The 23,478-nt window shown below is 37.6% G+C and overlaps 1 protein-coding gene and 1 long non-coding RNA gene across 3 annotated transcripts in view; one reads left to right on the forward strand and one right to left on the reverse strand.

Annotated features, from left to right (window-relative positions):
- Nucleotides 1-1,852: 1,852 nt before the first annotated feature.
- DAPK2 (death associated protein kinase 2) overlaps nt 1,853-23,478 on the reverse strand; it is a 93,065-nt gene continuing 71,439 nt past the window's right edge. Inside the window, exons 10-12 of one of the 2 annotated variants that reach the window (XM_075208394.1) lie at nt 13,420-13,509; nt 9,202-9,285; nt 1,853-3,412 (exon numbers count right to left, since the gene is read on the reverse strand). In XM_075208394.1, coding sequence (XP_075064495.1) covers nt 3,332-3,412; nt 9,202-9,285; nt 13,420-13,509 — 255 coding nt within the window. In that variant the 3' untranslated portion in view covers nt 1,853-3,331. The other variant, XM_075208393.1, reaches the window with a different exon arrangement.
- Nucleotides 15,824-22,816, forward strand: LOC142152099 (uncharacterized). Its single transcript, XR_012691294.1, has 2 exons — nt 15,824-17,309; nt 21,746-22,816. It is a non-coding gene; the product is annotated as an uncharacterized LOC142152099 (long non-coding RNA).

The following is a 23,478-nucleotide window of genomic DNA, read 5'->3' on the forward strand; positions in this document are numbered from 1 at the left end:
ATTCAATTCCGATCCCGGTTCGCGGGATTGCGCCAAAACGGCCACAAACGTAATCCGCGGTACCGCAATAACGTGGATTTTCGTTCGCAGCCCATAGGGCTGCGTACGAAAAACTGCGTTATTGCGATACCATATTACCGGCAGTACTGCGCAATTTCCGCGGTAACGATCGGATTGGAATTGAATATGCCCCATTGTGTTTAAAAAGGACATGCATGCAGTGGACATCAATTGTTTTTAAGAAAGGGGTGGACTGGCCACCCACCCTTTATGATTATAATCTCTTGAAAAAGCACACTAATACAGATACAGAGTATTGTTTCGACAACTAAGATATACTTTTGTTAAAGGTGCATGCATGAGTATGTTGTAGTTTCTGAATCTGTTTGTTGATTTTTGTATATCTATTAAGTAGCATTTGAATCAAGTTGTTTATTATAAGTAATTTTTCAGATATTAATATCTGTTTATATCTAGTATTTTAATAATTATTTTATTTGTGAAATAAAAAATTATTTAAATATATAGAAGCACACGATTTCCGTCATATTTCTGAAGATTTTTTCTAGCATTTGGCGCACTTTTCTTATTGTTTCAGGTATTGTTTTTATTTAGGGATTGGCACCCCTAAGATAGGTAGCGACAATAAGTCCTTATATTATATAGTGTGAGCACCTGAGAGATTATTCTTATTTACAAGCAGGGAGGAGGGAACTGGAGCCCACAGCTTGCTAGTTCCTAGTGCCCATTATCTCCATGGGCCCCGATGCTCCGCACCTGCTGCACCGATGGTAGTTCCGCCACTGAGAAGAGATTAATCTCTTCAGAAGAATCCCACATGTTGTCTGCTGGCCACCAATCGGTGGTAGTCATTCCAGCGACGACAATCATGGCAACAAGAAGATTCTGATCCAATTCTAAACTGGCCCACGCCATTCAACCTACGTTTGCCACAAAAACAAAAACATCTGTAGGGAGGTAATCTGGACTCCCATCATGTACAACCTTTTCATCACTACAATTCCTACTTCTAAGGTTTCTGCCAGGTTTTAAATGATTAAAAAATGTGACCTTTGAATTGTGTACTGAACCAGTTAGGGGAGTTTCAAAAGCTATACATGGTTTGTAGCACTGTAGTTTTTGAGTATAACTCCCATACCTGAGAATTGCCTTGCTCAAAATGTATTGTTTTGTAATGCAGTTACAGTAGGTGTTCTACTGACAATTTTTCTTGATCGTTTACCCACTGATTGGTACAGTTTACTATGTGCGAATTACATTTTTCTTTTATAAGTAAAGTTAGTAATAGTAATGACAATAAATAAACTGCATCACACAAATAAACCATCTACCTCACTCTTCCATAGTTTAAGGAGAGGCTCTAAATCAACAGGAGAATCTTCTGTTTACCCAACAATATGTAGATGCTTCTGTACCTGCAGGACAATATCAGTCAGGTGCATACGCTGTACCAAGCTGCAGTGATTCACACCACATACATATCTAGGCAGATAAACCACAATATTAAAAAAAATAAATCTCTCTGTGGATCATTATTTTCTTTATGACATCACCAACCCTGGTACTTTGTACTCATGCCCTATGAAAAAGGGGAGCTCCACCTGAGTTATAATAGAGGGTGTGAGTGCAGTGCTACACCCAAATGTTATTATAGTAGACTAAATGGTTCTTCGTGGCAATAACAATGTCAAATTGTTACTCTGTGGTTCCTTGAAAAATAAGAATAAATAACCTGCAGCTTATAAAGTATAGAAATAGTATGAAATACGTAACGCAGGTAAAAAACACTAATATGTACTGTGCATTTAAAACATAAAGGCATGTTATAATAACTTTCCAAAGCTGGTAGTGGCAGTCTTTTTATTTTTAAACTATTACAATCACTGTAAAGCTGTCTTCTCCCAATAATTTCATATAACGTCATTAGATTTGCTTTTAACGTAAGGCCAATAAAGGAAAAGGAGGAGCCAGAAACAAATGTAATTCATTTTCTGTAACAAAGGTCTAGAGTGATATATAGGTATGTTTTCATGTACTACTTACTTAAGAGGTTTAGGTGAAAAGAACATGCCCACAGTGTGCCAGCCATAATTTGCCAAAATATACCCAGCATCACAGTGCCCCTGTAAAAAGTATTGTATAATAACAACAACTATGTTTATGCGCTCACATTTATATTGAGAGAACAATAGGTTTGCTATAAACTGACAGACTGTCCGCTCTGGGTACATATATTTTTGTAGTCATTCATTCATTCACATTCATTTCAAAAAGTTAAACCAAAAGAAAGACATTTTCATCAAATAAAAAGCCCATGTAACATATAGAGTTGCTTATGTGTTTTAACATTCTACATTAATCATCTGATAATAGCTTCTGATTGACTATAAAGATTTCCCTGGTGAGATCTGCACAATTACTCAAGTTGTACAATGAACTGGATATTCTTTTCCAGCTATTTATTTTTTTCTTATTCCCCTTTGCTTTGAATGCAAAACACTAATTTTCAATATATAAAAGAACATTACATGTTTTAAAACAATATTTTTTTTAGAACTTTGCTTGTTAAATAATGAAAGTGTACTAAACATTTGCAAACTTGTCTTTGCTTTTGTGTTTTTAATGCACATATGCACCTTTGAGCAATGTTCAGAAATAACCCTTATTTGCTGCAAAAGTAGTGGTGCTGTTCCATTGCAAATAAACGACCCCATTCCTGAATGTTGCGATGGTAAAGCATTAATTCAAAGGATTGCCAATAAATTGTGTTCCCAGAAGTGACTGCTTTTCTCCACTGTGACCATCAGGAATGTCATTAGAGAGTAACCTAGAAGCTCCCTTACCATTTCATTGTTTCAGTGAGACTGTCTACAATGGCTGAACAGCTATATTACATTTTACACCAATAAAATGTAATACATTTTTCAATCATAACTAGTCAATAATAAAGTCCACTGACAGTATATCAAAGTAAAAAGTTGTTTGAAAAAAAAAACCCAGTGTCATCAATAACAATTCAATTTGTTTAGTAGGAGCACAACATCCTTTAGCTCCACAATGTAAACCATTCTTTATAAGTCCTTGCAGATTTGATGTAAGGTTAAGAAAGGGAAGCTTTATGGTTATCATAGTCATATTGCTTTCCATGTATAAGCAAATTCTGAAAGTACAGTATGAATCTGTGCACAGTAACCCGTTTCATTAGAATGCACAACATTCGTCCAGGTGCACAATCATCACCACTGGTTGACCTTCAGAGAAGATGCTTTGACCTTCAACATGTGTACTCCTCCTAAGCAATGAAAAGTACTCAGGAAATGCTACTTCTCCTTCTGGATTCAATCACTTTTCTTCTTACTGTGTCATCCTCCACGTCACTTTCACAATTCCTCTGAATTAAAATAGATATGAAAAGTAATTTATTTATTAACTATTCAGAGCTCAAACAGACATTCATTTTATACAATCAATGCAAATTCTTATAGCCTATGAAGTTTTTCAGGTAATAACGCTGTTAAGTTATACACTCGCTGAGCAGCTCCTGCTCCAAGATCATTTTATTCATACTCTGGAGCTACAACACTTACCAGAAAAACACCTCTGCAAATCGGGAGTGCTGCATGTAATGGAAGTGTTGGACAAGAAAAAAAAGACAAGAACGCAAGCAAGAATCAGAGGAGCTTTAGTTGGCGGTGTGCAGTCAGTCATCAGGCAATTTGCAAAGGAGAAGGTAGTCAGTCAACAAACATAGGAGAAATTAGTAACTGATTAGAAACGTATAGCTAAAGAACTTGTAACTATAATAAAAAGAAGGGTATTCAATTAGGATTCACAGCCGCGATTGCGCGCAACTGTGCATTTAAAGTGCCATTACAGTACCGCAAAACTGCAGGTTTCAGTACGCACCGAAATCCACAATGTTGCGGTACCGGGAGCTGCGCGTCCGTGAATGCTAATTGAATATGCCCCATAAATTGGTAGAATCCCTGAATACAAAAAATCTGCGAGCAAGAAACCAGAATAACAAAGGTGAAAGACAGTAACTGCACTTTTTGATGACTGCACAGAAATTACAAAACATATAAGTATATAAAGGGACTGGGGAGATATAACCAAGGATTTGGAAAATTTCTTGAGGCACAGTAACATGCAAGTTGGTCAAGCCTACAGCACTATTGTAACTGTGAACAACGTAAACAGATGTGAACAAACTAAACACCTAATAATCAGTGTAATTTCAACTCCTGGACACCTAAAACACATTGATGTGAACCGTTGAGAGAATCTACTTATCAGCAGCTACAACTAGTAAATGCAAAGGTGCAGGGAATTTTAGGAAACATACCAGTAATGGAAATGACAGGAGACCACATGTCATTTTTTTTTTACTCTAGAATCTTTTATTGTTTAACACTAATTCAGATCCTGAGACAAGTCGCCCACCTCTGCTGTTTTTAAAAGACAAAAGGGGCAGACTGTACTGAAGATAATGCATAACATCTTGATAATCTGGCCCTAGTTTGGGGCACTGAGGCCCATCACAGCATTTCACAGGAGATAATGGATTTGCAGTAAAATATAGCAGAAGCTAGATCACAGCTTATAAAGTACAGCAAGGATTTATCAGTTAACAATACCACTTATACAAAAACGGTTTTTATCAGCTAAATAGCTTTATGTGTATAGATTGCCAGAAAGAGAAAATATCAGATCAGACCTGGCAGGCTAAAGGGCCTATTTACGTTTTTTTACGGATTTAGGGATCTTTCCTAGTAGTCAAAGGCCCCTGACTAGGGAAGACTATCGGCAGCAGTAGCCTTTGCCAGGGGTGTTGTGAAGGAGGGAGTCCGCCGTCTATAAAATGCTTTATTACCAAAATAATGTATTTTTTTTCCCTTTATTTTAAATAAAGTTTTATTTTTAAATCCATTTTTTTTCACCATTTTGTTTTTGAAAACCTTATTATAATTTTTTTTCTGAATCTGGAACTGAAAGCCCAAGGTCGGACTTCCAGTTCCAGTGCGCATGCACAAGCCGGTCCACCGGCTCATGCATTTGCAAAGGGATCCTGTACTGGCTTGGTGAGCGGTAAGACTGCTCTTACTGAGACTGCTATTGAGGATCTCCAGTATATAAATCAAATATTCAGGGATCTATATCGTTGCAAACCCAGAAGACAATCTCTATTCTTTACATTTTATGCCACTGGGGAGTAAAAACAGTGAATGCTGCCAGTCAGGGATTATAATTTATCTTGCTTAGAGATAACTAAATAACTGATTGGCTAAATGACTCAGCTTTATATTTTGTACCCTAGCTAGATGACCCATTTTCTGCATTATTCCCAAGACTTGTTAAAATTGGAGTATAAATCAAACATTTTGCTTAGAGTTGTCTGCAAATGTGTCTGTAAAAAAAGCAAAAATGAGCACATACTCAGGTTATCAGACATTGGGAGAAAATATATGAGTACTAAATAAATGTTTTAAAATCCCCTGCGCTACCTCCAATTGTAGTAATATACACCTTAGGTTAACATCCAACTTAACCAATATTACAAAGTATCCAAAAAACAAATAAAGTGTACTGTGCGCTATTGGTACACTATAAAACAACAATAAAATTTCATTAATTATACTTTATAATTTTACTTTACACTTTTGAAGTTTCAATCAGAATAAAGATTGCAGTTTTTAGGTTTAATAGTAAGCACAGTTTGCACTATGATCTTTTTTGTTTGTTTCTTTATATGTAACACTGGAGGAAAAATAGGAAGTGATACACCTTTATTAAGAAGAAAGTACACATCATTTTAAAGGACATTATTTGTTTGCTTGTCTATATTGTAACACTGGAGGAAAAAAGGAAGTGACACGCTTCTATTAAGAAGAAGGCACACATCACTTTAAAAGGTCATTGTGTTAAACCATGCCTACAGCTGCACCATCCTGATCAATCTCAATCTTGTGGTTAGCACTTCTGCCTTACAGCACTGGGGTCATGAGTTCAATTACCGACCATGGCCTTATCTGTGAGGAGTTTGTATGTTCTCCCCGTGTTTGCGTGGGTTTCCTCCGGGTGCTCCGGTTTTCTCCCACACTCCAAAAACATATTGGTAGGTTAATTGGCTGCTAACAAATTGACCCTAGTCTGTCTGTGTCTCTGTGTGTGTGTTAGGGAATTTAGACTGTAAGCCCCCAATGGGGCAGGGACTGATGTGAGTGAGTTCTCTGTACAGCGCTGTGGAATTAGTGGCGCTATATAAATAAATGGTGATGATGATTGTCTGAACTTGGAAGCTAAGCAGGATTGGGCTGGGTTAGTACTTGGATGGGAGACCACCTGGGGATACCAAGTGCTGTAGGCTAAAGTATAATTAATGAAATTCTATTGTTGTTGTATAAATGTACCAATAGCGCACAGTACACTTTATTTGTTTTTTGGATATTGAGAGAAAATAAGTTTTTATCAACTAGGATGGAAAATAATTGGGGAAGTTGTTAAGAATATCACTTTAGGCTCTCTAGTGGCTTGGGGCATCAAGAAACCTCTTTGTAAGCAACATTAAATGTTAAGCTGGGAGTTCCGTTGAAGTTCTAAACAAATGAACCACTATCAAGTTCTATCACTACAGGCTTTATTCCTGTAGGGCCTATTTATCAATCCAATTTTTCATTAAAATCCCCCCCAAATTGGCAAAGCTTTCTATGAGAACTGCTATTTAGCAAGTTTCGAAAAGTTTCTTCGTAACTTTTGCCTGATGCCGTTAGCCATTGAAGTTTCTGGGGAGAACATTGCGGTAGAGTGATCTTCAGATCCCTTACCACACCTTACCTTCTCTCCCCTCCAGTGCCCACTCTGCGATAGTAACCATAGAAAAGATAGTACATAGGCGCACTTGTGTGTTCTCAGGGACAGCCGTTTATCGTAACTGCTGGTCTGGAACAACAATTTTGTAAAATAGTCACAATTTTTCATTGCTTAACACTGCAATAACAAATTAAAATGATCATGTAAATCACAATGATTATTAAATGTGCCCCATAGCCTTTTGTGTTGACAGGATTTGTTTTTATTTTAGGTAAATCAATGATAGAACTAAAACTCACTATAGCGATGTTATACAAACCATATTAGTTTCCAGGCATTCAAGAAGGAAATGGTCCAGAGAATTTAAATGCTATGTCATTATCACTAATATTATCTAATCTCAGAACTGATCACAGACTTATGCAGAATGAAACTCTTAGAGGTTTTGTTAGCTTTCAACATCCCAAAACCTGACAAATATATGGGTACCAAAATATAAATTTGGTCACTGGAGCAAGTTTGGTAGAATGCTCTTGGCAAATTTTTAGTCAGAGACAATGTTATTTATTTCTAAAGTAACAAGGAAGCAGGTGCCTTTCACAATTCATTATATAGTCTTTGCTGAAATAGTCATGACTAGTATAAGTCCAATCAGGTTGTCTCTTTCCCATATCATTCTACTCTCCTTATTGTCGTCAATGAAATGTATACTGATTGTATGGCGGGAGTCTGTAGACTCTGAGGGGCCCTCACATTTGTATAAACTGCTATAACTGAAATTCCAATATGAAATTGTATACGTGAAGAAGTATACATCCAAGTAGAAATTTCTTTTTTTTTTTAAAAAAAAAAAAAAAAAATCCAAGAAAAACTATGAATCCGTACTTTCACTGTCTACCAGGCTTTTGTATATTCGTTTTAAATAATAAATACTTAATAAATGTGGTTAATCCACTACAGCTGGATGGAAAAATAGTGTAAGCTAATAGTACCATGTACACATTGATGACAAAAGTCTACTTATCTTATAAAGTAAATGGTACGCTATGCTGCAGGAAGGCTTCAAACGCTCTGTTTATAGCGAAGACAAAGTACAAGATCTTTCTATGCCTTTCACAGATGATGTTTTCCAATGTCCGTGTGTAAGAGCCCTAACCTTACTGAAGTGTTCTTGGTCTACTTGACAATGCTTGGAAAATTGTGCCTCTTTTTCTGAAGCTGTGATGTACACAGGTGCAATAATACCAGCCAGGGTGTCAACTAATGCAGGTTTCAAGTTCATGTAATAGGCACAATATATAGGGGCAGCACAGTGCAACATGTGCACTATAGACCACTATGCAGTTTACATTCTCCACTATGTAATTAATCTTTTCATCCCAGGATTTCCAGGAATTGTAATGTTCCCCAAGAGATCTGCAGTCCCTCTACAGCTAGTTTTTCTTAACATTTTTGGTAGATGTAATGATTTTGAAATGAATATGTTGCACTATTTGTCTTTAATATCACAAGGTCCTGCTGGCTGAGCTTTTTTTCCTATAATACTAAGCTCTCCATCCGCTACAGATCGGGTGCTGAAATTTACCCAACCCAGGAGTATGGAGTATAACCAGTACAAATGAAATGTTCCTGCTTAAACCTGTCAGCAATAATAACAGTATATAGCAAGTAGAACTTATAAGACGTTTGCTGCCATGCAAGTTGTCCATTGTACTTAAATATTTCTGCCATCTTCCTAACTTTCTATGTTAATCTGTGTAATGGCAAATCCTTTAACTCATAAAAAAATATGTTGACATACTGGAAATCTTTTCCTTTGATACATATCATATAGTACATTCTCTCCTGGCCAGAAATATTTATGGATATTATTGAACCTGTTTGACTTGCGGTTATGCTGATACTTTGGGAGATTTGTATTAAAAATAAAAAACTTAAAACATTAAAAGCAAAGTCTGTGGCGGTTAATGGAATGTTCAGTAATAGACCATAAGATGTGTGGGCATTTTGTCTTCAAAACAACCAATTAATTGAGAAGACTATTCTAAGTTGCACTTTTTTAATGAGGCAATTTTCAATATGTTTTTTTCATACTTGGGAAAAGATGTAACTTATGTTATAAATAAAAAAATGACATAATGAAACATGCATATCCCTTCATTGCCTTATATAGCGTACAGCAAGCTGATTAAACCCAAGAAATTCAGCATGTAAAAAGAATGTGCTCATAATATTAAACTATGCACAAGACAAGGGCTGGAGTACAATTGTTCTCTGTGTCACTGTAAATAACATAAATATGTGCTTGTTCCCCAAGGTTACATGCCCTTCTGTGTCCCAATATCATACATGATAGAAGTATACTATTACCAATTTAATGTTTTCTTCAATAGGGACTTTCTTCTTTAGGGAGCGACTCAGGTGATTGCAGAGAGACACTATACTGTAAGAAAGCTGGAGAGAAGGGAGAAAAGTTATTATCCTTTGTAATGTTATACAATGAATGAGAGAAATCATGTTGTCAGTAACTTACATACTCAGAAGGTAATGAGAATCCTATAAAATGAGCTTACACAGTATAAGGAATAGGGAAGACATAAACCTAAGGTATTTAAAGTACTGTATTAATTTTAAGGTTGGAGGCAATAGACTTCTATGAAGAGTTGAATAGTCTGACAGAAGCTGGTTGAGAAGTCAGACACCCAAGTGGTACAAGGCTATGACAGAGAAGTACAGGAGAAGGCCATTAGCTGAGGATAGTGACAGTCAGGGCCGCCTTCAGAAAAAATCGGGCCCAGTACGGGCCCCCCGTGCCACCCGGGCCCCGCCCGCCACCCGGGACCCCCCCTCATGAGCGCCCCCCATCCATGAGCAACACATACTTTCATACTTACCTGCGATCATGTGATCTGTCACAGGCAGAGCACATGATCGCAGGGGGAATGAATCCTCCACCCCTGCGATCGGATCCTGGTGCCTGGCTGTCACGGCGGGCCCCAGGTAAGTCTGTGCTGAGCTGTTGTACCGGGCCCCCTGGTGAGCCCAGGCCCGGTACAACAGTATCCCCCGTACCCCCCTGATGGCGGCCCTGGTGACAGTTGGGATTGTATCTAAAGGAGAAGTCAGAAATCTATGAAGAACAGAATATTTGGATTTGAATGCTAGTGATCAGACTCTAAAATTGATGCTGGGGTTAACAGAGTGTCAGCTCCAAGTGTAGCATAAAAACACTGATCCATATGACTATTGCAATGTAATTTCACAAAAAAAAAGTTCTGTCTAATTAGCCAGCTAGATCACATTGATTTAAGGTGCCTGGTATGCAAGAGACACTCTATGTATAACCAATTAGGAGTTCTGTGTTTTCTGCACCCAGGATTTTAAACATTTATCCTGGACTTTTGCCTTGTGTTCCTGGACTACATGAAACAGATGTAATACATTTACTATTGAACCACCCCCACACACTTCTTAATAATGAGCAGTTAGTATAGTTTGCCAGAGAAATGTGGGTTTAAACAGCAGAACCTAATTAATGCTACCTCCACAATTGTCAACTTTCTTTAGTTTTAACATATTTATTGCTGACAATTTTCCTACTAACTGTACAATTAATTTCCTCATAATCTGTATGATGGGAGTAATTGTGACTAGCTACAATTATCTTGCTGTTGTGTCAATATTTTTTTTTTGAAGAACATGATATGAAATGTGAAAAAATGACTCAACTGGCTTAGATGTCCCTTATCCGCAGCAAAGTGCCCAGCAAATTATTTTAAAATGTTGGCAAGTATCATACTTTTCTGGTTTTCTGCCCTTAGCCCAAATTATACACAGATATGTCTATACTGAGAAGAACATTCATGGTATCTCGAGTTGTATTTTCTTATATTTCTTAAATATTTCTAAAAATGGCATTCATTATTAGCAGATGATCTTTGTGCTTTATATATATATATATATTTATTATTTTTTTCCACCGGCCTACAAGTGCTGGTTGTCAAGTAAACAAATACACCAGTGAATCAGTGATTGAGTCACACAAGATAGCAGTAACATCTACAGTTAAATGTGATTGTCCTTTATGACAAGCCAGACTGCCAACACTGAAATGTCTGCATGTATTTATTTTGCTTTGATATACAGACTTTCCCTTCTGAAGCATTATCGGGGCAATATACTTTCACACCTTTGACCTGGGTTGATTAATCTGTTTAGCGATTAGGAAGTGACAAACTCATTCTAAAGCAACTTCAAACTTCTGGAAATAATGGAATCATGGCTCAGACAATACAAGACAAGACGAGGAGGTGGCGTTGAGCGGCTGCTTTCTCAATCCTGCACATTCAGGGGGTCATGTACAGTCAGACATGAGTCCGACTAGTAAGCATAAAAAGTATTTTTTTATTCTATGCATGTGTAGTAGAATAATTTACATTTCAGTCTGCTCTCAGACTGAGACGTTTCAATTGTAAAGCGCTACAGAAATTGCTGGCGCTTTATAAATAAATACTGATGATGATGATGACGTATCTCCCTATGCTTAACGAGGCGGAATGGGGGAGTGAGTGGATAGGCATGTGTAGGCATAGTACAGTAAGGGCATGTCCAAGATTCTTTAGAGGTTTGCCTAAACTCTCCTCACATTCTTCCTTTCCTCACACAACCTACTGCACCCTCTTCACTCAGCATTTTTCCCCTATACTCCACAGATGGGCACTTTCTGGACAGCTTCCATTAAACTGCACCAAAATTGACTCAAAACATATCTGTGAAGATACTGGGTTCTCTGGCCCAATTCTTCCAACTTCACTCTGGCTGGCAATGCACAGGTGACTTCCTAGGCCAGGGAAGCCTAGCCAGTACCTTCTATGGTTCTTATTATTCACTCAGGCAAATGCAGTTAGAAAGTAAAGCAATACATTAATTGTAATAAAAACAATCACTAGATGATTATGTACACACAGTAAATAAATGGCAGGCAGGTTTACCACATCATCTGTCCCTTACCCCACTATCTTAAGGAGCTACAGTCACCTGGATGTCCTGACTTAAAAACCCATGTTGTTCTTCTCTTAGTTGCAGCTGTAGTCCATTGGTAGAGAACGAAAACTCAAAGCCAGCTACACTGCATCTTCCATCAATGAAATCTCAGAATGAATCTCCTCCCCCCCTGGAGTGGCTCCTTATATCTAGGGTCAATTTTCCACAGTGCTTTCCCTTTCCTGGGCAAACACCTGGGCCTCTCCTTGTTAAACATTGGTGAGTCTTGGACTAGGAAGGGGGAGGGGGATGGAGAGAGGAGTTGAGATGAGCTGTACTTCCACAGACCCTTCCCCTACAGATTGTAGACTAAATGTCTGGAGTAGTCTTGTGAGAACAATGGATACTAATTAGCCTTCCCCCTCACCAGTATCTTGCAACCTGATCCCTACCCATAACCTCCCTGGCTTCACTTTATGGACAATTAATAACAACCTCACTGCCACATCAACAATATACAGTAACAATTATATACATATTTACAATGAGCTGCAATGTTCCCATACCCACATGTAATTAGACACTGCAGTTGTACTCTATTAAGCTGGGGAACAAAAGCAAGGACTATTAAAAAGTACATGCTATAATCCACATTATGTGAGAAACGAGGGACAGGCTGGTTAGTGTGATATTAATACCTTGTTTAACCACAATCTCAAACTCGACATTGCATCTTCCCATTCCCGGTTACAGAACTTTTTTCGGGCTGCACCCACTTTGTGGAATTCCCTCCCTCACACAATAAGACTTTCCTCTGGTCATCATTTCAACATCTTTCCTAAGTTTATACTGGTAGCTGCTGAACATTTTTGCTATATATCTCACATCCTAACATCTTGCAATGGTACTATTTGTTTGTTAATTTAACCATCCTTTGTTTCATTCCAGGTGGTTACATTCATTCCACCTACATAACCTCTAATATATCTGAATTGCTTCAACTTAGGCATTTATTATATCTTGCACACTATTACCAGCATGTACAAATCTCCTTTCTGGTAATCTCTCCATTATCTCACCTTTCTTTGACATATCTGCAGGGCCATTGCTACCATTAGACGGACTAAAGTGGTCGCCTAAAAAGTCTGAATGAGTGACATCATGTTAGTGTTTTTATTTTTTCCTACAGTGCCCTCACACGGAGCTCCAGCCGCTCCTGGGATTATATTAAACTTCATGCACCCTGCACGATTTCTATATTATAATGGATACTGGCAGCTGCTGCTTCTCTGTGATGTCCCAGCACAGCGCCCCACTAAACGTTTTCCCCAAGCTATGAAATTCTGGCATCTGTGCAATAATTGCTTGTACTGTTTATTCACTGATTATTTACTATAATATAATATTCGATATTGGTTCACTATGTTATTCTGGAGGTTGCTGTAGTTGTATTGTTTTTTTAAAACATTAAAGTCGCTAGAAATGATGTATCTAAAATATTTAAATGTGTAAAGGACCACAAGTGGTTCCCCTCAACCAATCCTAAGTATGGGAACATGTGCTTTCCAGTGTAACTTAAAAGTAGTAGTGTCATGAGCTTATTACCTTCCAACGCCTCCGAATATACTGTTTCCTCAAGTTCTCCAAGTTGATGACGGACTTTTTCCTTACCAGAACTTGGTGTTTATCTTTTGGCTGTGAAATAGAGAGGAACAGCAACAGGTGACCAATAATATACAGGAAACAGCCAGCATCATTATTACATTGTAACGAGAGTAGTTGTAGATGTAGCTATTGGCTGACATTACTGGTAGCACTTTAATACAGGTAGTTACCGTGAATAAGTAGATGGGAAGAAAAGAAGCAGCAAAGGAGGGTATATTTGTAGCTAGATTTGTACACTGAATGTATCATTGTCAAATTAAATATCCAGTTTTATTTTCTTATAGCCTAAATGATCCTGCAAATATTCATCCTCTATAAAACTGTTGCAGTATCTGACAAAGTTAATGTGTGGTGTCAAATAGGTTACAAAGAATAAGCACATGTTAAAGTAAAAACAGAGATGCCAAAAATATGGTGGACATATTTTATCTGCAGATTATTGAGAACTGTTGCCTGGTAGGTTACATGGTAGCTAGGTGTCACCACTCAGCAAAATCTCTTATAGAGTTTTCAATGTCGGACCCGGATTTGTAGAACAGCCACAAAGTCTGGTGTTTAGGGCGACAGTATTGCATTGATTTGTTCCATCTGTTTAGGTATATAATTAAATGTTTTTGTGTATTATAGGATGTGTTATATTTAAATATAATAATACCAACAATTTATACATGAATAATAATAATAATTATGTATAGTAAATGTGTTCTTGTAAACATGACAATACTGTTTTTGTAAAACAAGTCTTATAGATTTATCTTGCATTAGGCATGTCACAGGTTAGAGTACTCACACAAATGATGGGATTAATGCCATATAACAAGGCTCTGCTGACACCTTGTAATTTAAATTATTCTACATTTATATACTGGTTTTTTTTCAATGGATGGCCAGATCCTAAAATTGTCCCCAACTACTTTGAGTAGTCGGGAGACAATTTTAGGATCTGGCCATCCATTGAAAAAAACAGTATATAAATGTTGGGATTGGAGACAAGGAGCTAGATTTACTAAGCTGCGGGTTTGAAAAAGTGGGGATGTTGCCTATAGCAACCAATCAGATTCTAGCTGTCATTTTGTAGAATGTACTAAATAAATGAAAGCTAGAATCTGTTTGGTTGCTATAGGCAACATCCCCACTTTTTCAAACCCGCAGATTAGTAAATCTAGCCCAAGGAGTGTTACAGGGGAGAGGGAGGGTGAACAAGGGTTGATTTAGACAAAATAAAGCCTAGGACAGACACAAAGGAGTAAATGTATCAAGCCGTTAGTTTTCTGGTGGGTTTGAAAAGTGGAGATAATGCCTATAGCAACCAATCAGATTCTAGTTATCATTTTGTAGAATGTACTATATAAATGATAGCTAGAATCTGATTGGGGTTTCAAACCCGCCAGAAAACTCTCAGCTTGATACATTTACCCAAAAGGATGCTCTCCTTCATTTGTTACAACTGTACATAAAATTTATCACACCGTAGAATATAACAGATAGAGCCTTAAAGTTGGATTTAATTCCATTTGAGGGGTGTAAAAATATGTACTTGAATACTAAGTATGTGTACCAAAATGCATCCATATTTAGATTTGAGTATATCTTAGACATGCTGCCCCTTAATCCTGGACAAGCAGAACTGTGGAGGGCAAGTGTAAATCAAATACAGTAAGGGCGTGTATAGATAAGTGTAGCATGCCATCTGGAGATGCAACCTAATTTGACTTGGACACAGGTATAGACACGTTTCTTAGGGGGGCCTTTCTTTTACAGGCACCGGAGGCATGGTGTAAATATACATGTTGCTACTGATAACACCAGCAGCACTATCTAGCTGCTTCTAATTGGCTGTTTGCACATTGACCTCTCCAGTATTTCATTCATTATTATGGCAGCTATATTATGTTAGGATAGAAGTCCCTCTTACCTCTCTGTATGTATGTATTACCCAGTATTGTTACTACGGAATTTGCTGGCGCTATATAAATAAATGTTGATGATAATGATGTTGGTACCTATTGAATTTATAAACTGGTAAATTAAAGATTTGTGGGGGTTTATATTTAAGTACATTTTATATGGAAGATATGACTTTGCGCATTTATAACTATCACTGTCATGTAGCATCTCTACACTTTAGTTGGCATAAGTATATGAATTTGTATGCTTGATAGGGCTGGACATATTTTTAAATATATGTGACTCAAAATCCCAAATTTTGCACATTTTCACGTACATATGTCAAACTGTAAATCAGGCCCTTCTGGTGATTTAAAACCAGCACAGGAGACAGCAGAAGTGGTACTGTGTAGGTGTTTATATGTGTGTGTATATATATATATATATATATATGTTAAATATGATTTTTTGTTAAGGCCTCATAAGGCCTTTGTTCAGCCATTTTATTGTAACTTGTATAGAAATATTATTTGCTAGAAGAGATTATTCATTTTTCTGTTAACTTGCAGTTTTGCAATATGTGAGCCTATGGCCTTGAAGTTGAACTAATAGAGAACACCTGAAGAATGTAACCAGTTATGAAAACAATAATGAGCTTCATATCCAGCTGGTAGTATGGGAGCTGTATCCATGGTGTTGCACATAGCATATCTCCAACTCCCCTTGAGATAAGAAATAATAGGCTCATCTGTCCTTAGAAGGGGGAGAAAAGTAAACACCTCAAGAATACGTGAGAAAGTTAATCAGTAGCGCTTCTCATAAACTAGTGGTATAAACTATTGTATGCATATGACGTAGGATTCATTTATTCAGTAGCCTATAAAAACCTGTATCTTTGTATCAATAAACTAGAGAATATTCCTTGCATACAGAACTTGGTCTGTGTCAATTCTCTCCAGCTGATTGAAGCGCTTCCAGATATACTTGACACCACAGGCTGACTTGGGTCAGAATTTTAGATTTAACAACTTGGAGGTCGCCACAGAGATTCGCTGTCCAGCAGGCTACAAGACAGACAACGGAGGTTTCCCAGCACATTGAACCCCAACATCCGCGGTCAGTAGATTTCTACTCGTTGGTCTTCCTAGTCTGGGTCACCTCATGTCTGTCTGAGGCACCTGACACGCGAATTTGTGAGTCTCAAGTATCATCTGATTAATATAATACAGTATTAACCCAATTTGTTTACTGTAATTGTATTGTTGATTAGATTTTTGAAAGATGATTGAATTTTGAGTGCATGTGTTTGTACCTATGTATGATGTATAAAGCATAAAAGTCACATAAGACATTGAACAAAGAAGCATGTAATGGAATAGAGGGATTTAGAGAGTTATTGTTTTGAACATTGAGTGAACATTTTAGACACCATCCCCAGAGGTATATCAAAGAAGGGAGATTCTGTAATCTGCCCAAATTGTGTAAGAGAGATTTCCAAAAGACCTTCGTCCCAGATACTGTCAAAGAAGCTATTTAGCACGGACATCCAGTACAAGGAGTCCACAGAACGGGACGTCCAGTGCAAGGACAACCCACAGAAACTAGATAAGAGTCCCGATTTGGACTCAACAGAATACTGTCAATACGAGTAATATAGATAGTAAACAAATGACAGCAGCTCCCTCATAGATATGATGCACAAAGACTAAAGGAAATGGGGGAGTAGAAGGTCTGCAGGGAATTTTTCAAGAAAGCGGGGATAGCCAAAGATATGTGTGGATGGAGAAACAAAGGTGTTGCAAGTGGTAATGTGACAAGAACAAAGGGGTATTGAGATCAAACCCCAAGAGATTGTTTGAGGTGGCACAGGAAAGTTAAGAGATCTGAAAAGTCGAAATATATGTGGATATGCTAAATGCATCGGAAGCTGAATAATGAATCAAGTAGGTTGTATATTATAAATGTATGTTTGATCCTGTGCAGCTGAATAAGTAAAATGTGCCCCTCCCTTATTCTGTGTAAATGATTTCAGTGTGTTGAGATAAGAAGCACACTGTTTTTTTTGTTTTTTGACAATGTATGTAAAATTAAAAAAATGTGTCCGGAGTGCTGATTGATGATAACATGTTGAAGCTAACTTGTATTTAGTGTAATGCTGGGACTTGTAGTTCCACAGCAGTAGGCTGGAAGATGTCAGTTAAGTTTTCTTTCTCTGTATGTGAGTTTTGTCTCCGTCTTACTGCGTGTGAGAGAGATCCGTGATAATTCACATTGTTTGTTCTCTGTCTTAGTGCTCTATAAGGGAGATGTTTGATTTACTTTAAATCACAATGTTTGTCTGTCTTGTCCGTTTTTTACAAGAGACATGTTTCAAGGTTGAAAAAGTTGTACATTCATTGCTTAATGATAAGCTTTTAAAAAGATACAAAAGAAGTTTTAAAATGTTTGGTCCGATTGCACGGACAAGATTGTAAATAATGTACATTATCACTATAAGTACTAGTGTCAGAACAAAGCTGGCTGGGATCCAACAAGCCGTTTCTGTATTTGAACAAAATAATTTTGTTTCTGAAGTTCAGAAATATAGCTTTCTCTTTAATGAAGTTGAGAATTGTGGGAGTGAGCTTACATGCTGTTTTTATCTGTGTTAAAATGGCGCTGATGAATGTTCTCAGAAATCAGGAGGGTTTGTTATGCCTTTAAAGAAATGTTACGAGATAAAATGTCGTCTGTGAGCGAGACTTAAGTGAATATATTTTTACTTTGAACACGAAAATCACAGAATCTAGAAATATGTGTGAATATTTGGTCACGGGAGAGAGATTTTGTTGAGAAAATGTTGAATGATTTACAGACACAATGTATTGTGTCTAACGAGAGTACTCTGATTTATGAGACAGTGCTGCTTTTAAAATGGTTGAATACTTGGAACCAAGATTCCAGATTGAATGTTTCTAAACCCGGAAATTTAATTAGTGTCATTTAAAAGGGCTGTACTAAGAGATGATAAGAAAGGAGTGGCTTTGAACACTCGCCCAGGTCTCGTCACTTTGACATTCTCTATTTGTGAAATTAGGGACTGCCCCTTTGAGGAAATCAAGGCATGGAACGCATAGCGTCACAGTTAAGCTTTTAGCAGCTGTTCACTGGTTACCTGATAACAGTATACACGCATGTTACAGTTACAGTAATTCCCAGTAAATAAATGTTAATCTCTATGCAAAAGTTTTTTTATTCACAGGTCTCCAGCTGCAAAGACCCATTAGGCAATCCAGATTGCATTGATTTAACTTCCAATGCACCATCTTTGCACCACAACAAACATAAGTATAAACTAATGAAGGATTTAAATAACGTAAACTCTTCTGAGTAATGATTACCTTGTTTTGGAAGAGATATTAGAGTTTATGTGCCATTCGCATAGCAAATGCATGAACTAGGTGGTTTTTCTGTATGTGCAGAAAGCAAAAGGTTTTTATTTGTATCCTCATTACAGTTTTGAGTAAATCAGTGTTTGTAAAGACATTTACTGCCCTTATTTACTGTGCTATAATTGTCATATACTGTAAATAATTCTTTTTATTGTGGGTATGGTAATGCATTGATGGGAATTCTATATTTTTACAGAAATGAAAAAGATTTAAGACTTTAAGAGCAATTGTATGTGCTCCTGCATTAGCACTTCTGGATCATAGCAAGCCATTTATACTCTCCTCTGAGCAGAACCAAATGTTTAACCAATTTTAAGCTGAAATAACTTCAGCGCCAGCACTGGCTTTGCCAGATTATGACAAGCCTTTCACATTATTTTGTTATGAAGTCAGTGCACATGTACAAGGAGTACTGACACAAATACATGGTCGCAAGCTAAGGTCACTTGCATACTACTCTGCTTTAGTGCTTGAAAAGAGTATAGATATTGTGCTAGGACACCCAGTTACCTTAACGGTATCGTACGTTGTGACAGAAACCAAGCACAAGCAAAACATTTGTTACCGGCCAGATTTACTAAGTATGAAGATATACAGCACAAAGGACATTCCCTCCTATTGTGAAATGAGTGACATATAACACTTGCCGAGCGCACTGTGTATTTTCTTCCTCCCTTTCCTTTTTTATTAGAAGAAAAAAAAAAAAAAAAAAAAAAAAAGGAAGCACAAGAGGCCCCAGAGCCTCTCATGTTCACAGATATATGTTAAGACCTTCAGACAAGGGGAATCTGAGTAAACTGTATTTTAAGTTTTTTAAAGGTCCAAGGGAGACCAGAGAGGGGAGTTCATTGATATTAGCAGGAGGAATATAGATTGCACGTTATTTTCCTTTGCTGTGCGCTGTAGATGTGTACTAGACTAGAAAGGAAAGCCAAGTTTGGAAGAACCAGACTCAGGCCCATAGTAATGTATAGATCATTATACATAATTAGAAAATTCTAATATGAAAGTTTAACCCAACCAAATAAAGAAAAGAGCAACCCATGACTACAGGGGTTTACACCCAATGCAGGAATGTGTTTGTGAGTATTGTGGCCCAACACATTATTATATACACTAATAGAACTGATGATGTGGCTTATTAACAGGTTATTTAAGCTAAGTGTTTCTCTTCCAGAAGAATTAAAGTTACCACATCTGTCTTAACCGTCGTACTGTACACTCCATCTAATGAGTGTAAACTTTGTGGAACTCAGAAACCAAGAACCTTTTCCTTGGATTCCACATGCTCCTTACTGAAGCCTATCCTAATGAAGTAGCACTGCTTACTCCCAGTAACGTTACACTTAAGCAGTGCACAATGTTGAATCCTGCTGCCTTATTGCAGCAAGTTTCAAAAGATGGGAGAAGTACCTGTATATATTGGGGTTACCCTAGGGATTTGGGGGAATTCCATTCCAGCTTGAACAGAAAGAAAGGAAAAAAAAAAATGCAAACAAAATTTTTCTGAACATGATTGCATAGAACTAATGAAACAAGAATCTCTGGTTTTATCTCACATTAAAGATAAACCATTACCAGATGCAGACATCACTCTTTTTGTAGATGGTTCACACTATCACATAGATCCTGTCCCGTATACAGGGTGTGCTGTAACCACACACACAGAAATAGTGATTCAACAGACTCTACCGAGTCACATGTCAGCACAAGAAGCTGAACTAAAGGCCCTGACACTTGCATGCATATATGCAAAAGGACAAAGAGTAAATATTTACACTGATTCAAGTTATGCATTTGTAATTGCGCATGATTATGGCCCTGTATGGAAAAGTAGGGACCTTATGGGTTCAGCAAGCAAACCAGTCAATATGATGAACATACCAGGGCATTGTTCACTGCATTCCAGCTGTCCTCCAAACAGTGATGAAGATGAAGACACACACAGAGATACTACCCCCGAAGCTAAGTGAAATAGACCAGGCCGCACGAGAAGCCGCCATAGCCCCAGTACCCCAAGGGGAGTCTATTTACATGGTGACCCCCTGACCCCTGTTTGACCAGAGCACACTCCAACTTATGGAAAGACAAGCAACAGAAAATAAGAAAAAGACTTGGGCAATACATGGAGCACTAGAAGTGCAAGGAGTGGTGTAAAGGTCAGCGTTTGTGTCTGCCAAAAGTAGTTTATCCCATTATGGCCAATATAGCACACGAGAAAGTGCATCTGGGAAAAGATGCTATGGTTGTACTCACTAGCAGCTTATGGATAGTACCAGGGTTCGCCCAAGCAGCACAGTCGTTAGTGGCAGAATGCCTAGTCTGTGCACAAAGTAACCCGAGTAAGTCTGTCCTATGGAAAAGCACACCCCAGACATAATATCCCTATAAGAGGATACAGATAGACTTTATAACTTCCCAAATGCTCGGGCTTTGAGAATGTGCTTGTCTGTGTCAACTTCTTTAGTCACTGGCTGGAGACATGGCTGTATAGAAAAGCAAATGCTAAAGCATTAGCCAAGAAAATTGCGAATGAGGTAATCTGATGATATGGTGTACCAGAGGTCATTGTAAGTGACAGAGGGATACACTTTACGGGGCAAGGATTCCAGAAACTATCACACCCCCTACAGATCCCAAAGTTCAGGATGTATGGAGCGCCTTAATGGTACACTGAAATTGAAAATGCAGAAAATAATGGCTGAAACAGGTCTGCCATGGATCTCATGTTTACCTGCACTCAGTAAAAAATACTGCTAGGAAAGACACAGGTTTAACACCATATGAGATATTGTTTGGCACAGCAAACAGAACAGGCTGTTATTTTCCATAGCAACTACACCATGTATATAGTGATTTGTTGAATTATGTTGCCTTATTATAGAAACAACTAACTGAAATACATGGTCAAATATTCTCCTCCATTGCAAACCCTAATTTTGATACAGGTACCCATAAACTGCACCCTGGGGGGCTGGGTGGTCGTGAGAAAGCACATCAGGAGAAGTCTTGAACCCAGATACAAGGGTCCTTATCAAGTCCTGTTGACGACTCCCATGGCAGTGAAAGTACAGGAAAGAGACACCTGGATTCACGCATAACACTGCAAAGTCTTCAAATCAGGGGAGTCTTGTTCTGATAAATAGAAATGACTGTCTCATTGTATTGATATGTCTTGCCAGAATAATTGTGACTGAAGTAGGGATTAAGGCCTCCCTAACCCAGTATGAAACAGACAGTTAAGTGACATATTGCCTATGCCACTGTGAGAAACATATGGGAAGGAGTGCTCAACAATTTGCACTCATAGTAGAGTAAACTCTGAAAATGTCTTTGTGCAGATGCATAACCTCATTGGTAAAGTTGTCAGTAATGATTCATGTTGGATATTGGAAATATTGGCATTAGTAGCAAATGGTTTAGCAATCCTGTTGATCGTATAGGTGATAATGAAACTAAATATATGGCTGATTAAGAAGTTACTGACACTTGATTGTTGTCTCTCCAAAAAGGGAACCACTGAAAATCCCGAACCTCTGATGATCACAGAAATTACTTCTGAAACCTGACCAGACTATGAGTGTCATGAATTATTTGGACTAGCAAAGCCAAAGAACTGCAGAGTTTGCAACAAGAAACTACTAAAGATTGAACAAAGGACATGCAAGGCCTGCAGAACTACTATAGACTCATTAACTATCTTTTAAGAAACCATCTTTTAAGAAACCATCTTTTAAGAAACCATCTTCTAAGAAACCATCTTTTCTAGACATGGACATTTGCCAAAATGCATCTCCTCATAAATCAAGTTAGGACAGGGAGGATCACAGGCTTATTAGTGGGGGATGAGTTGACAGATTCCTAAGGGGACCAACTCTATGCATGTGGCCTCCTACATGTGTATAAGTACCTGCTTATTAAGAATGTGGTTCTATAGATAGGATTAGGTAGGTAGGAGGAGAAAGGGTCGAAAATTGAATAAAAGATGGGAAATGTTAAATATGATTTTTTGTTAAGGCCTCATAAGGCCTTTGTTCAGCCATTTTATTGTAACTTGTATAGAAATATTATTTGCTAGAAGAGATTATTCATTTTTCTGTTAACTTGCAGTTTTGCAATATGTGAGCCTATGGCCTTGAAGTTGAACTAATAGAGAACACCTGAAGAATGTAACCAGTTATGAAAACAATAATGAGCTTCATATCCAGCTGGTAGTATGGGAGCTGTATCCATGGTGTTGCACATAGCATATCTCCAACTCCCCTTGAGATAAGAAATAATAGGCTCATCTGTCCTTAGAAGGGGGAGAAAAGTAAACACCTCAAGAATACGTGAGAAAGTTAATCAGTAGCGCTTCTCATAAACTAGTGGTATAAACTATTGTATGCATATGACGTAGGATTCATTTATTCAGTAGCCTATAAAAACCTGTATCTTTGTATCAATAAACTAGAGAATATTCCTTGCATACAGAACTTGGTCTGTGTCAATTCTCTCCAGCTGATTGAAGCGCTTCCAGATATACTTGACACCACAGGCTGACTTGGGTCAGAATTTTAGATTTAACATATATATATATATATATATATATATATATATATATATATATATATATATATATATATATAAAAAAACAGTTCTTTGTCTATCATAACAAAATGTCCCATGCATAGCAATAACC

Source organism: Mixophyes fleayi, chromosome 4 (assembly GCF_038048845.1).
Source record: "Mixophyes fleayi isolate aMixFle1 chromosome 4, aMixFle1.hap1, whole genome shotgun sequence".
In the NCBI taxonomy this organism is placed as follows: domain Eukaryota; kingdom Metazoa; phylum Chordata; class Amphibia; order Anura; family Limnodynastidae; genus Mixophyes; species Mixophyes fleayi.